At 33.6% G+C, this 15,419-nt stretch overlaps 1 protein-coding gene and 1 non-coding gene across 3 annotated transcripts; one reads left to right on the top strand and one right to left on the bottom strand.

The window, feature by feature from the left end:
* Positions 1-318: 318 nt before the first annotated feature.
* Positions 319-390, top strand: TRNAQ-UUG (transfer RNA glutamine (anticodon UUG)). The gene has a single exon. It is a non-coding gene; the product is annotated as a tRNA-Gln (tRNA).
* Positions 391-1,304: 914 nt separating this feature from the next.
* Positions 1,305-14,278, bottom strand: LOC130814120 (coatomer subunit beta'-1-like). 2 transcript variants are annotated; one of them, XR_009042305.1, is made up of 26 exons: positions 14,028-14,278; positions 13,817-13,837; positions 13,660-13,721; positions 13,521-13,575; positions 10,288-10,324; positions 9,863-10,188; positions 9,626-9,757; positions 9,395-9,543; positions 8,701-8,769; positions 8,301-8,451; positions 8,129-8,194; positions 7,135-7,323; positions 6,739-6,879; positions 6,551-6,625; positions 6,243-6,419; positions 6,052-6,143; positions 5,844-5,960; positions 5,597-5,711; positions 5,448-5,519; positions 3,988-4,184; positions 3,799-3,892; positions 3,249-3,355; positions 2,992-3,145; positions 2,697-2,868; positions 2,051-2,119; positions 1,305-1,761 (listed from the first exon to the last, which is right to left on the bottom strand). XR_009042305.1 is itself a non-coding variant. In XM_057680148.1 (26 exons), the coding sequence occupies exons 1-25, from the start codon at positions 14,028-14,030 to the stop codon at positions 2,100-2,102; spliced, it is 2,718 nt and encodes a 905-aa protein (XP_057536131.1). In that variant the 5' UTR covers positions 14,031-14,278; the 3' UTR covers positions 1,305-1,761; positions 2,051-2,099. The 2 variants fall into 2 exon arrangements, 1 of the variants encoding a protein (XP_057536131.1); XM_057680148.1 differs by having other exon boundaries at positions 2,772-2,868.
* Between the last annotated feature and the right edge of the window lie 1,141 nt (positions 14,279-15,419).

The raw sequence follows: 15,419 nt of genomic DNA, 5'->3' as shown, positions 1-15,419 counted from the left end.
TGATTAACGAATAAACACTTCAACACTCTCTTCACATGTGAGTAATAAGTAGACATTCAACACTCTGTTCACCAAAAAAATTGCAAATCTTATTGTAAATAAACATTCAATTAAAGGTTTATTAATCAGTGATAAAATTAAATATCGAATATAAAAAGTAAGCAACAGAATGGACTCTAATACTACGATATATATAATTAGAAAAAATGGATAAGGATAACGAGAACAAAATTTTAACTAGTTTAGTTTACATTTTAGTATCTTCGTCCCGTCCCAAATATATTATAATTAGTATCCTTGTAGGAGGGTACAACAAAAGGTTCTATGGTGTAGTGGTTAGCACTCTGGACTTTGAATCCAGCGACCTGGGTTCGACTCCCGGTAGGACCTTCATTTTTTTCTCTACCGTGTTGGTTATTTTCCTCCTAATGTTGGCATATTTTGTTGATTAATTACGAGTATTGCTTGTCTTTTGACTTCGAGTTCGCATTGTTTTTTTTTATTTGTCTTTTGACTTCGAGTTCGCATTGTTTTTTTTATTTGTCTTTTGACTTCGAGTTCGCATTGTTTTTTTTATTTGTCTTTTGACTTTGAGTTCGCATTGTTTTTTTTATTTGTCTTTTGACTTAAATATCCAACTCTAAAACTAATACTCCTCAATCCAATTAATTTTATTTCTAGTTTTGCTTTGCAGTGAAGGTGCTATGAAATATTGAGAAAATAATCTATTGGAAGTTAAAAATTTTGAAAACTATAAATAATTGGTGTCAAAACAAATAGGTATATTTTAATAAAAAAAAATTTAAAAATATATTTAGTCTTAAAATAATTCTCAAAATAAGTGTTTTTGTATCCAAATAGAAATGTCTACTGTTTTTAACAGTGAACAAAAAGACAAAATCATAATCATAATTTTAAAAGAAAAAAAATATACAAGTGCAGTTTGTTGTTCATAACAATGAAGCAACACTAATTCTTTGATTTAATTATTTTTTAATTTATTTTTCTTTATTTTTAAAAATTATGACTTTATCTTTCTTTTGTTCACTATTAATAATAGCAAACAAAATTATAATACTTCTAACATTATCTTCTCTTGTTTGATGTTAGTAAATAACAAACTTTGACATTAGGTTTAAACACGAAGTCACTAATTTACTTTAAGACCAAACTTATTTTGCAATCTTTTTTATTAAAAGAAACCTATTTATTTCAAAAGTCCCAATTCGCAGGGGCATAATCAGTGAATGAAAAGGAATGGATCAAAAATCAGAATGAAATTCACTCACATAAACATAATTGGATGATGAAACAAAGTCAAAATACAATTTTATTGACTAAACTCGTCTCTATGGAAAATATCTCGATTACACACTAACATAGGGAGGGCTCATAAACAAAAATCCATTCGGTTTTCCGGTAATGCTTGATCTCTCGCTAAACTGAGACGAAAAACATGCAAAACATATACTAGTACTAGTATAAAATCAGACATAACAAACTCCTGTAACCATGACTTACTAGTCACTACACATAAGAAAAACTAAAAGCCTTTTTAATACATTCACATTGGCAATTTGTAATTTAATTTTTGAGGGATGGTACGTAGGCGGCCACAAAGAATATCCTATGAAAAATAACTAAAAGAACAGAAAATATAAGTTGTATGTGGCCTTCAACTGGAATTTTCAGGTGCTACAAAACCACCCTGTAGCAACAGCAAACAATCCAGTCCCTTGACCTGCCACGCCGTCCGAAAACCTGTCGTAAGAACCGTTATATATTAGTGTTGTATAGACATTACTAAACAACCCTTCTAGTAACACCTTTATTATATAGAGACTTGGGCTTATACTTAAATATTTACGTTTTTGAACCAAAAATACTCAGGACAGTTAATCTTACTTGATTTTGAACCCCAATAATGATGCATAGATTATTTTTTCAGAAAAAATACGAAGAAAATGACAGAATTTTCCACTAAACTTGAAACTAAAGCACAACCAGAAAAGACTTGGAACATGATATAAATTGATGGATACTTCCTTACCTCAAAGCAAGTATGTGTACAGCCAAAACCAGCAGTTTTACAAAGGACTTTATGGATGTTGAGTAAGCACTGCAATATTAACACAACAAGAGCATGTCACACCACCCACAAATGTAAAGAATCACGAATAGGTTGCCAAGCCAGTGCAAACAAGCACAAATTAATCAGAGTAGCAACACTGGTGAGCAATAGGAAAATTGCATCACATTTTCTCAATGCCATTAAATAGCTCTCACCTGGGCATGATCTTGGGGGTCGGAAGGACACGCAACCTTACCTTAAACTTGTGATAAGAGTTTGTATCTGATAGACCAATCGTTACATGAGTAAGAAGTGCACATGATTTGATAAGCCATTTTAGTCCGCAATAAAAAAAAGTGAAGATAACTTCTAGTGAAACTTGCCCACTCCTCATTCACAAACAAATTTAATCAGTTAAGAAAACATCTTTTAGAAAACAAATCAGACTCATATCCACAAAAACAAAATGCCCAACTCCATAATTGTACGTTGAAAATTCTTAACCAATAATATTCAATGCCACTAATGCCAAAAAACTATTCATAAACATTCAAGATTGTGATAAGGTCAAGGAAATAAACTTCAGCCATTGCACTTCAGTAAAAGAAAAATATCAATTAATCACCAGAGACAAAATTGGATTTTCAACACTGGCCCAACCAATTGCCTTAAGCTGATGGGCTTCCGTCATTATTCGTACCCCATTCTTCGGTTTCGTTACCATTGACAAGCACAGCGCCATCATTAGAATCAGCATCTACAACAACACCCTCTTCTTGACCTTCGTCTGCTTCATTCTGGTCATAAAAATATTGTAAATATAAGGATTGCTCCATAAAATATCAAAATTTCATGAGTGTTGCTCCATAAAATATCAAAATTCAATAAGGAGGATTGCTCCAAAATCACACTGCCAATACCTTGTCATCGTCCACGTCAGTATCTTCATGTACTGTGTCTCCATTTTCAAGAGGCTGATCTTCCTCTACCTGCATGCTTTTGAAAGCTTCAACAAGATCAACTTTTGATTTCTCAGCATATTGCAAGTATTGGTCAGCAGGAGGATAATTGCCCCTGCAAAAGTTATAAAAGATAAATCAACAAGTAGTTTATAACAATATTAATCTCTTAATCACAATAATTTATTTAAGAAAAGGGAACCTTTTATTTATTTTACCTTGTTTCGGCAACTTTAGACTCAACAGCAAGAGCAATTTGCCAATCTTCAAACAAGTTGGGATACTCCTCGGGATCAGCCAAAGATTCTGCAGCCTTCGGATTAACCTGTGGCAATGTTGTCAGATCCTATGAGATTCAACTGAAAAATTCAAAACCAGTTCCACTAAAGATATAGTATATATAAAGTGCAGCTCAGATTTAAAATTCTATTTACAAACAGACAATACATGCCCAATACCCACATTTTCCGGTCCAAGTAACAGATGAACACAACTACACAAACTAAGACCAGTTTTTAGGACATAAACTTGCACAACAGCTCGATTTTATAGGTGCATTTTTTCATCTTTATTGTGGCTCCCATATCCAAAATAAACAATCACTTGACTGTAGCATGCTCATGCAATCCTATTCACCAAAATTATATTAAGAGGATTGCAAAGATATATTTCTGCTTTTGCTACCAGATCGCGTTTAGATGCTCATGCTACAAAACATTCTTAAGTGATTCATTCAACAAACAAATGAGTATGCAATGACAAACTAACCTTGCTAAGATCCTTTCTCCATAATGCAACAATTTCTGAAACTTTGCTAGGAAGATAAGAACGTGCCATTAGAGCAGCCTCGGGGATTCGGTTACTGCAGAAAAAATCAGTTTCAGTGTGCCATCTGATGAAAAGACAAACAGACACCTCCTACAGAAGTATTTCTCTGAAATTATAGAATCTGACTACCTGTCTATCAATAGCTGAATACATTCTTCCAGTTTACCCAGCATAAATAAGCAGAGGAAAGCAACATTGTTTTTCCCTTGCTCTTTAGCTTGAGAAGCAAGATTTGAAATTCCCTCGGCATCTCCAATTGAAGAATAAAGCAGCAACATGCCACTGAAATCCATTGCATGCTTCAGGCATTCCTCTGCCATTTCAAACTGCATTGTAGTAAAGACAATGAGTTACAGAACAAATCTTCAAAATCTAGCAAACTCTGTAAATTAACAGCTTGCTCAGTACGTGGGAATATTATAGAAGCTGGTGGCTGTTTAAGAGAGAGGGACAATATAAAATGGTAATATGAAATAGGTGCCTTTATGGATTAGTTTTGATTATACATTCCACTACTAAGAAAAATTTTATTTATTTTTTTTTTTAACATTTTTGGCTATCTTCATATTATTCCCTTGTCTAACTCTAGTACACCACATACAGAACAAGAATGACCAGTTTCATTCCCGTTCCACAAAATGATTTCCACACATTAAAATGATAATAAAATAACCTCAAATTGGGGTGCACATGGTTCGATTTGGTCGAATCAAACTAGACAAGTAATTCCAGTCTGGAAAATTTTCAAACCAGACTAGACCATTTTACACACCAGTGACCACACCATTCTACAACGGTTTGGTCTGGGTTGTTTCGCCCTTTTTTGCATTTTAAATCTTTTTTTCTAAGTTAATGTATTTGTTTATGCAAATACTTCCCACCTTCAATTGAATCTGCATAAGTCATGATTACCATTTAAAATGATATTTCACATTACATAAAACTTAACACAAATTATGTAATTTAATCAATTATAATGGATAGAAGCATGAATTATGCAAAATATAAAATGTAAAACATAAGCTTTTAAGGAATCCAAATCAATTGAAATAGAACAAAAACATAATTATGTAAAACCTAACACAAAATAGTCATTCTCTTTGCAATATCTCAATATTAATAATTTTAAGTTGCACTTAACATTAAAATGTACGCGATTTTTAATGATTCAGATTTATATTTTTGGGTCACAATTCAAGCTTGGTGATCGAACTATTAATACAAGTGCTATGTATAATACTATGAATAATAAATCTAAGATTAAGATCATATTAAAAGTTGGGCGTGCAATATTAGGACTGAGTATTTCATTCCATATTCTACATTAAAACAGTTTTAGGTCTGGTCTGGTCTAAAAAATACAAAACCAGAACTCGACCAAAAACCATAATTTTCAAAAACAAATTGAACTAGACTAGACCATTTAGATTGTTAACCAGACCAAATACTTCAACCACGGTTTGGTCTGGTTTGGTTTACGGTTTTGACTAAACTTTGTTTAGCCCTACTCAAAATATGTCAGAAGGAAAAACATCCCCTTGCATTCTCATGAAAGGACTCCTACAAATTCAACAAATTATACTGATTACCTTTCCAGTCGACATGGCTAATTCTCCCAACTGCTTCCATTTTGACTCGCTTTGGACTTCTGCAGCGATCTCCTGCAGAAATAACCAACCACAATGATTAATCTCAAAGAATTTGTTTCCAGCAACATTGTACAGCTAGTACCATGTACCTTTGCAATTTCTAATCTGCCAAGCTGAATGGCAAGCTCAAATCTATAATCAGGGTCAGTTGCCACTTCTAGGGCCTCTGCAACCATACCGCGTGATTCAAGAAACCGAGCCACACTGAAAATGTCAACAATACAACATTTGCAGTAATCAGCTTATTTTATTCTAGGACCTAAATTTCACATCTGATTCTTTATTCTAAAAGAGACAAATGAAGACCATTACAAAAATTTCAGAATTAGAACTGACCTATTATGGTGCTCCCTGGGAATCGTAGGCAAAAGCTCATTGGCACGTTCAAAATCTCCACGCATCACAAGAGTCTTGTATTCAATCAAGCTAAGGAGTAATGTGTATCCTATTACACTGCATCCCGTAAATTATAAAACATAAAAGGATTTAGTGAATCACATCATAGGAACAATCTAATAAACAACATTACAGGACAAAAGCTCACTTGAATTCTTTGTCAATAAGATACACACGACTTTGACTCGCAAGGTAACCCAATAGGTACATTGGACGGTCCAAGTGAAACATCGTGGTTACCTATAAGCACAACAATAACAATAAGAGAGTTTCAGAGAGACTACTTTGCTATCCCACCATGGAATACTTGTATACAGTTTCAAGTTTAGCTGGCTATACCTCACCACCAACACAATAATTAAGCCTCCAAGAGGAATTATTGTAAATAAAACAATCTCCAACCCATATTCCAGTCCTCACGCGTTCATTTGTTTCATGAAGAAGCTCAAATGCATCCTCTACACCCTGATCATCTATTGGCTTTCCACTATCCAGATAAGAAGACACAGCATCACGCTGCAATCATCAAAAGTCGCAGAAATTATTGCTTCGCAGCATGCAAGGCTCATAAACTTTCAAACCATTGTGGAGAGAGGAAAAAGAGAATGGACTAAAGTAGTGGGCATGAAGAAGAAAGCTTTTCTTACATTGTACTTAAGGATGTAAAAAGATGACTCACTAGCAATAGCCACCAAATCACCACTATCAGCCCAGTAAAGATTCTAAGATTACCAATACAAAAGGTTATTATAAGAATGAGCACGTATGTCAGGGCATTAACAATTTATAGCAACATAAAGGTACCATGTAGAAAAACTATGGGTATATTACTTACTTTAACAGTGACATCAATCCTCCTTATGAGTTTGCAGTCAGCCCAGTCATAGAAGCAAATGAAATCATTTGAACACATAGCCAACAGAGTTCCACCATAAATCCTTTCTGCAGAAAAAGTTGGTCTCATACTCTTTTTCTCCTGGAAATCACCATTAATCAACTCAGCAATGGAAATATCTATTTAGAAGGGGGATGCCTTAAAATTAAGTAAGAATTTTACCACAGCACATAGTGGGGTCCTATCAAGCAACAAATTTGAAAATCCCAACTCAAGAATGAGAAAGAATCAAGACCACACAAAAAATGTACACATCACCCAAGGAAAATATAAAGTACGGAAAAGCAAAATGAGCAGAAATGACTAACAACGATCTACAAAACAAAACGTAAGTACCTGGAAGTTTTTGGTGAAGATTTTGATCTTGGATGTGCTTTCTCTAACAGCATATTCTCCATCAGATGACCAGACAAACTCCAATGCTGAACCAAATGACCTATTCCTCCAAGCAACAGCTGTATATATGATGTACTCTCCATCTCCACAGACCACGACAAACCTACCATTTGGGTTGTGCTTCAAGGACTGCAAACATCAATGCCAATATGTAAGGGGACCAAGTATTTAACTAGAATGACAAGCTACCTATTTGACTTTAACAAATTATACGATAATATTTATATACAAATATATATACACACACAAACATATAGTAATAAAATATTGTATCACCAGCTTGGCAGAATCTACAAACAATTGTAGGAAACATTAGATCAAAATTTCCTAAAAAGAAAATTTTACATCATTTAAAGCATTTTCTCGATATTAGTTCAAAATCATACACCAAAAAAACAACTGACACCTAATGAATATTGATAGAAAGATAAAACCTTGTACATGAGAACCCAAAAAATATAGTGCCCAACAAGGAAAAGAGGCTAGAAAAAGATTTGTAATTAAACACCCAAAAGACAAAGAAAGGGGGGAAGGTGTTCCAGTTGACATTATAACATACATCTTCTAATTTTAACATATAGATAGTATCTTCTAATATAAACTAGAGTTGAAATCATATTATTGGAATGGATATAACATTTTGTTTGGATAGAGAGAAATGGAGGGAAAAGAAGGGGAGGGATTGAAAGGATTGAGGATCCCTTTTTTGGTTCAACAAAATGGGAGGGGAGAGGAAGGGTTTGGAGGGAAAACATGGGCAAATTTTGTTAAAGAATACAATATCTCCTAAAGTGGAAAGATTGAGTGGGCAAACACTCATTTTCCTTCTTTTTCCTTTCCCTTACAAACAAGGTGCACTCTCCCTCGTTACCCCTTCCTTCCCTTCCTTTTTTTTCTCTCCTAATTTGCTATCCAAACATAGTGTAAGTCTCACCTGTGGGTAAAGATCACAGGATCCCAACTCCTTCACTGCCAGTGGCAACCTTTCACCATCTGTCACCTAAGAATACAAGTAGACAATAGAGTCAATAAGCCATTAAAGTAACTGAAATAAAAGCTCACCTCAGTTGACAAATAATACAGTGGAGAAGATATGAACTTCAAACCTCATAACCAGCACCAACACGCCTGATATCCACAGTTTGAATCTCATTATGCTTAGCCCAAATTATCTTTCCACTATTATCCATACTAGCAACAGGTATTTCACGACCCATCTTCACCATGATGGTCCCTTCATCATATCCTATCACAACACTGAATAAAATTGAACAATATTAGATCATAACTTACAACAAACAAACCTAAAGAAGCATAACCAAATCAATAACTGTTCCATCAGTCTTTATTGAACAGTTATATCCAACAAGACATAAATAAAGATTATTTTGCTTTACAATTAATAGAGATTTACTGCCTTAACTTATGTCCATTAATCCTATACCTCAGGTTAAAATAAAAACAGTAAATTAAATTCCAAAGCATATTAATGGTAAAAATACTTACCGCCGAGAACCCTTCATGTATCCAATAGCCCAAACCCTTTCCAGACCATAGTTCAGAGTATTCTCTAGCCTGCAAACAAACTAAAGGAATCAAAGACTGAAGTCCAATTGTCATAAAGCATATTTTTCAGGATGACATAAAGTTCCCATTTGAGCTATATAAACATCCACACAAATAAAACTAAAGGAATCAGAGACATAAGTTCGAACATTGGAGGGCATGTACGAAAGATTAAGCATAAGCTTTAGTATTTACACTATAAATAGCTAAAAATATACTTTTTTAACTTCAAGTCTTCAACTTAATCAATGATCAGAGTCATCACAACATCAATTCCAACTACAGCTCTACTATTGAGCTCCAAACTCCAATAAATTTATCTCACTGCTTCACATGAAGAGAAAAAACTAAAAGATTAGACAAAAAAAAAAAAAAAAAAAAAAACAAAGATAAGGCACCATCAGACAAAAAAGTAAAAGGCAATGTAAGGTTGAGGTTGCAGTAACAATTGCAAAAATACTTGTCAGTTATCGTGACCTATTGTGGTTCATGTAATCTCAAAACCTTTACTATACAGTCACAATGTAGTGATTTGACCGATAACAGCCAGCAGCTATAAAACTACTGCATTTTCAAGTTCCTCCAAAATTAGACCACCGATTGAAAAAGATAAAATATCTGACAGCAAATTCACCTGTATGTAGTGGAATGCCATATACGAACAGTTCCATCCTCAGAACCAGTCATAATTATGGGAAGCTCAGGGTGAAAACAGACAGCTGAAACATTGTGAGTGTGCCCTTCCAGGGTCTGCACACAGCTTTTGGTTTGATAGTCCCAGACCTGAATGATGAAAATGCATACAGATGAAGCAAGAACCAAGTGAGCATTAAAAACAAGATCAAGCCTTAGAATATGTAAATACCTTGGCAGTGTGGTCATCAGAACCAGTAATAAGGTAAGGTTTATCACCACCAGTAAAGTAGTCAACACAGTTTACCCCTTTAACATGGGCATCCAAAGTAAAATTTGGATCAGGTGAGCCAAGATTCCATATCTGATAAATAACATAAAGAATCCACCAACATCATTTAACACACAAAAAAAACAAAGGATAATGCATAAAAAATTAAAAAAATGATTTAAAAAAAATTCAAAATACCTTTATGGTGCGGTCAAGGGAGGCACTAGCAAAGGTGTTTGTATCTTTGGGGTTAAAAGTGACTTGCATCACATAATGGGAATGCCCTTCAAATATTTGAGTGCAAACCCAACCCTTGTCCCAATCCCATAGCTTAATGAGCATATCATCAGATGATGAAATCACATACGGGAGAGTGGGATGCACAGCTACACACCTAATATAATCTGTATGAGCTTCAAAAACTTTTACTTTATCCATAGTATTGTAGTTGTACACACGTATATACATGTCATCTGCTCCCGCAACAACCCATTGTTTCCGAGGAATAAACTTTGCAGATCTAACTGAAAACATATAAAGAAACACCATTATTTAATCACAGAGATTATGGTACTTTCATCGAAGTCGTGCAAAATTTTATTCATCAAGAGCAAAAGATATACCCGGCAACTCAGAGACTTCAAAAGACTTTGCCATGGACTGTAAGGCACAGAAATGTTCATGTTAGTGGTAATGCAATTTTTAGACGAGTGCAACCAAATACAGAATCAACCACTTCTGAAAATTATTGAAGTTAATAGCAAATTGGCAACCCACTTAATTACGGTTAAACTATAAAGGTTTATAAATGGACAAGTCAGAGTAACATCAAATGCATAACAAAATTCATGTAGATTCCCAACATAAGACAACTGTCACGCAGATTAGACACCCATGCTTGCAGCTTTCCAAATTATTTGAAAACCAAAAATCAGACATAAAAAAAAGAAGGCACACCAGATAATTAATAGCTTTCCCATACAATTTCAACTTAAACCTCGATGTAGCAGAACTACAGCATGCATTTTCTCGGGACCAGCCCCCTAATGAAAAATGATTATACAAAACATGATTTGCTGATAAACATTGGGCACTCGTCAAAAAAACAAGGACAATCAGAAGTACCAAAGCAAAAAACATCTGAAACAAACACAATCTGTAAATTCAATCCCAAAAGAACTTTGATATTTTGGCAGTTTTAATCTTGTGGCTCTCCTCCATGCAAATTTTTTTGGCTAGATATAACCCTTATCATACACATCATAATCATTGATGACACTTAGGTCAGAAGTTGAGGGGCAAAGATGTCAATTTGGATTGATTCTGAAATTGAGGCGGGGCAGAAGTTTAAACTTGTGACCTCTTAAGTATAAAACTATTAGTTTTGACACTAATCCAATCATTAATTTATGATATTAATGGTGTCATAATACATATTTATTATATTCGGAAAAAACGTCGTGGGAACCCTTTCCGCCCCTTTCTTAATTATAAAACTATTAATTTTAACACTAATCCAATCATTATTTTATGATATTAATGGTGTCATAGTACATATTTATTATACTCGGAAAAAACGTCGTGGGAACCCATTCCGCCCCTTTCAGATTTTGCCACCGGTCATAATCCCTACGCTTAACAACGAGATGAAGAAGAAAGTTGGACTTCAGAAAACTATGTAGAACCACTAGGCAATTTAGGAAGTATTTCTAAGAGGAATGAGAGATATTATTCTGAACATAGAACATAACTAAAGAAATAATTTAGAAAGATAACCCAAACATAGTGCTTGACAAATGTGAAATGAGCTACTTATTTTTCAAGAAGCAAAATTTTACAAATTTTATCATATAGGTTGTTTTAAGTAGTGGAAAATGTTTTTACCTTTTCCATTGTTTAATTATGAATGTTTACTAGAAAGAAAAACTGATTTTGCTTTACCCTCACTCTCAAGTCACACCATCTCTCTTCTCCATATCCTACATAGAGAAAAAACCAAGGTCACATCGTAAAGATTATAAATGGGAGATTAAATTCCATGGAGAACGTGCAACTTAGAATACACCATAAAGCTTTATGCCCTCTCATCTTTTCTTGCGTGTAGAATGGCAAGATAATTATGGAAAAGGCTCTTTATGATTAGAGGGAAGATTGGGTTGCCTGAAGATTTTCTCATGTTTAATCATTATGGCTCGGAGCAGTAGCGACCTTAAGAAATTAAAGATGATACGTTCATTTGCTATTTTATGGTCCATAAGCTTAAAGGGAATAGGAGAATTTTTAATAGTCATTATTTTACCGAGATAACGAGATGCATTGTAAAGCTAGAAGAGAGAGAAATCACTTTAAATGGACGCTGAAAATACCTTGAATCGCTATTTCATAATAGTGGGGACATCAAACAAGATGTGAGCCATATAATTAATTGTGGGTAGCAAAAATAGAGTATTAGAAAATTATCTGATCGAGGTGTGAACTTAGAGTTAAGGACAAGTTTTATTGAACGACCATTAGAACAACGCTACTTTATAGATAAGAATGTTGGGCTTTTAGATAAGATCATGGTAGAAAGATGGGAATAGTGAAAATGCAAATGCTTTAATAAATGAGTGAGCATACCTAGAGGGATAGAATTTGAAACAAAGATAGAAGAAAAGGTATAGGAGCAGCAAATATTTAGAAAAAAAATGAAACAAAATCATTTAAGATGATTTGAGCATTTGCAAAGACGAATAATAAGTGAACCAATAAAAAGATAGAAATTGGTGCTTGGGAGACTTACAAAGAGGATAAGGATGATGAACATGATTTGAAGGATATAAGTGGAAAAAAATATAAAGGATCTTGATTTACAAATTGAAATGGTAGCAAATCGAAATAAATAGAGAAGAGAGATCCATGGGGACGACCATTGGAATTGATATATTGGTTCATATAGTCGACCCTAATCTACTGGTCTTTTGAGATTAAGGCTCTAGAATTGTTGTTTTTTACCAATGAAGATAATATGGGAGAAGGTGAAATTTTTGGCTTCACTTTGGGCAAAAGCACATGGTCTATTTGAACATTGTACTCTTAATGATTTATGTAGGCGTATGGATATTGTATTGTAGACAATTATAATTTGTAGTTGGGATCCATCATCCCATGAGGTTGTCTCTTGGCTTCTTCATTAATTAAATTTTTTCTTTATCAAAATATGAATTGTTGAAGTTATATTTGCGGCAATTCAAAGGTGTAAAAAAACACATTTTAGGCTTGTGCAAGAAATATCTCATGATTTCAACAAGCCACATCACCGTATTCGTTACCGCAATCATTACTTTACCATATTTTTGCACTATTGTACCCTGTCAACAGCCTTTTCTTCTCTCTTAGCCATTTCAACTTTCTCTCCCAATTTTTCCATCAAAACAAACAAAAGCTAACGAAAGATCAATTAAGTTTTCCAACTGAAAACGGTTTCCCTCTGACTAAACATATTCAAGTCTCAAGATTATTGAAAATCAATCTCCAACCACAATTAAATCTACATCCCTCTTCTCAATAGCTTTGTTGATGAAAATAAATTACCAGCAGTGACACTCATGCTTACGATCGCATCCTCTACCGCCCCCTTCCTTTAAAAATTGTATACACACGTGAAGTAATAACGAAAAGTCTAGCAAGCAAACTTACTGATTTCTAATCAGCAAAAACATTTTTAGAAATTCATCTTCTAATCACGAATCTACCATTTCATTATCATGCTTGCTGATAACTTGAGCAAAGTAAATTACTTCAGCGAGATCATACATTACAAAAATATCATCTCGAACTATTAAAGAAAAAAAAAGGAACTTGCATTCTATCTTACCTGTGAGTGGTAGTTCCAAATAACAACAGTTCCGGAATAAAGACTCGCCAAAATCCTGCAAATACAACAATAATTTTAACGACATTGTAATCTTTAAACTAGGAAAACATGATCATGAAAATGTAGAGAAGAAAATCACCATGGTTCCGTAGGATGCAGATCCACAGACTTAACTCTCTCTGATCTTTGCGCAAGTTTCCTCTGATCAAATTAAAAAATCAGCATCAACGAAATGAACAAAAATGTACGAACACAACAAAAAATTGATCTTGAAAAATAATCGATCAATAAATTACCTTGATATTGAGTCGAAGAGGCTGATAAATGAAACAAACATGAAAACAACAAAAATAACATTAGATCTCAAGTAAAATTAATATGTAAATTCAACGCAATTAAAAACCCTAATTTTGATGAAAATTGCGGGAAAATGGATCGAATCAAAGTAGAATCGAATCAGATCTAAACTGCGTGAGAAATGGAGATGGAGAGAAAGGGATAACTCACCATTTTTACCGATAATCAAGAGTGAGAACTGAAGAATATGCAAACTGAAATTGAAATCGTAGAATACTGATAGCGAGATAGAATGAAAAAGAGTATGCGACGAGATCTCAGGTGAGCAGAGCTTGCATAGCCCCGAAGTGAAGTGAGGTGAGAGAAATAGAGGAGAGAAGATGGTTAGCGTATTTGATCACGAATCAATAGATATGAAGGGGAGGACGACCCAAATGGTGAATGTAGAAAGTTAGGGGTAATTTCCTTGTTCCGTGTAAAATTACCCGCCCTCCATCGCACGGACACGGATATTATATGTTTGCTATCTCTTCTTTGGATTCTAACTTTAGAACATTAAACTAATAATTATATTAAAAGCGTTTGTGGCTTAATAGATATAGTATTTATTCGCATGTTGAGCAAAAGGTTTTAGGTTCGACTCCTACTAGGCGTAAGTATCAACTAAGGGGTTTCTTGACTGCTTGCATCCTTTTTACTCTCTCCTTGAAAAGAACATGTATGATTTGTCCTCATCTATATCATTATGAATTACGATTTGAAAATTTATCTATAAATAATCTAAAATGAATGGAACAAAAAAGAAATGGAGATGACAATAGGCATTTGTATCATGTAGTTTTGCCATTCATTCTTTGCAAACTAATGAGAAAAACATGGGTAAAAAAAGAATGAGGTGATTCCCGTTTTTTAATAGACTCGTTCAAATTCGAACCTGATATTGGACTGTACGTCTAATTTTAATTGGCGTGAATTTAAATATAAATTTGAATAAATAAATGAATTTGAGTTTTGATTTGAGTATCTAACATTTTCATTTATCGTATTTAAACTTAAATTTCAACTCATTATTAATATTAGAATTATTTGACCTTTTGAAAACAAATTTAACCCATTTTTAATTTGACACAATTTATAAACTCATTTACAATCTAATTAGACCTTAAAAATATTCTTAAAAAAAAAGCAATTGATTGAATATAATTGGATTAAGACTCATTTGAGACTCATGGAACCTAATAAGAACCTACATTCATCATATATGATGCCTCTAGAGTTAGGTCTAATTTTTAGACTATATTGGTTTGGATATAAGTTAAGGTCTAAAATTAAATGGACCTAATTTTAAACTCAGTTGAAATCAAATCGATTTATACTCACTCAGTCTGTGACCTATCTAATATTGTATATACAATTATATAATCATTTGTAGGTTTATATATCTTTAATTTCACAAAAAAGTTTATCATATACTCAATTTTTTATCTTCATCGACATACTAAATTTTGATTATAGGAGATATAGATATACATATAAATCGATGAGATAAAATTTGTAGAGATTCTATATAAACGTCTCGTCTCATTTTGTACAGAGCTTGAT

The sequence above is a fragment of the Amaranthus tricolor genome, chromosome 1 (genome assembly GCF_026212465.1).
Source record: "Amaranthus tricolor cultivar Red isolate AtriRed21 chromosome 1, ASM2621246v1, whole genome shotgun sequence".
Classification (NCBI taxonomy): Eukaryota; Viridiplantae; Streptophyta; class Magnoliopsida; order Caryophyllales; family Amaranthaceae; genus Amaranthus; species Amaranthus tricolor.
The sequence above is the reverse complement of the archived record's forward strand: the minus strand, read 5'-3'. Positions and strand labels throughout refer to the sequence as shown.

Coding starts and splice junctions, on each gene's coding strand:
- LOC130814120 (XM_057680148.1), bottom strand. Junction 9,544..9,625: donor CTGATGACCACACTGCCAAG/GTATTTACATAT, acceptor TTCATCATTCAG/GTCTGGGACTATCAAACCAA. Junction 7,324..8,128: donor CCTGTGATCTTTACCCACAG/GTGAGACTTACA, acceptor TGATGTTTGCAG/TCCTTGAAGCACAACCCAAA.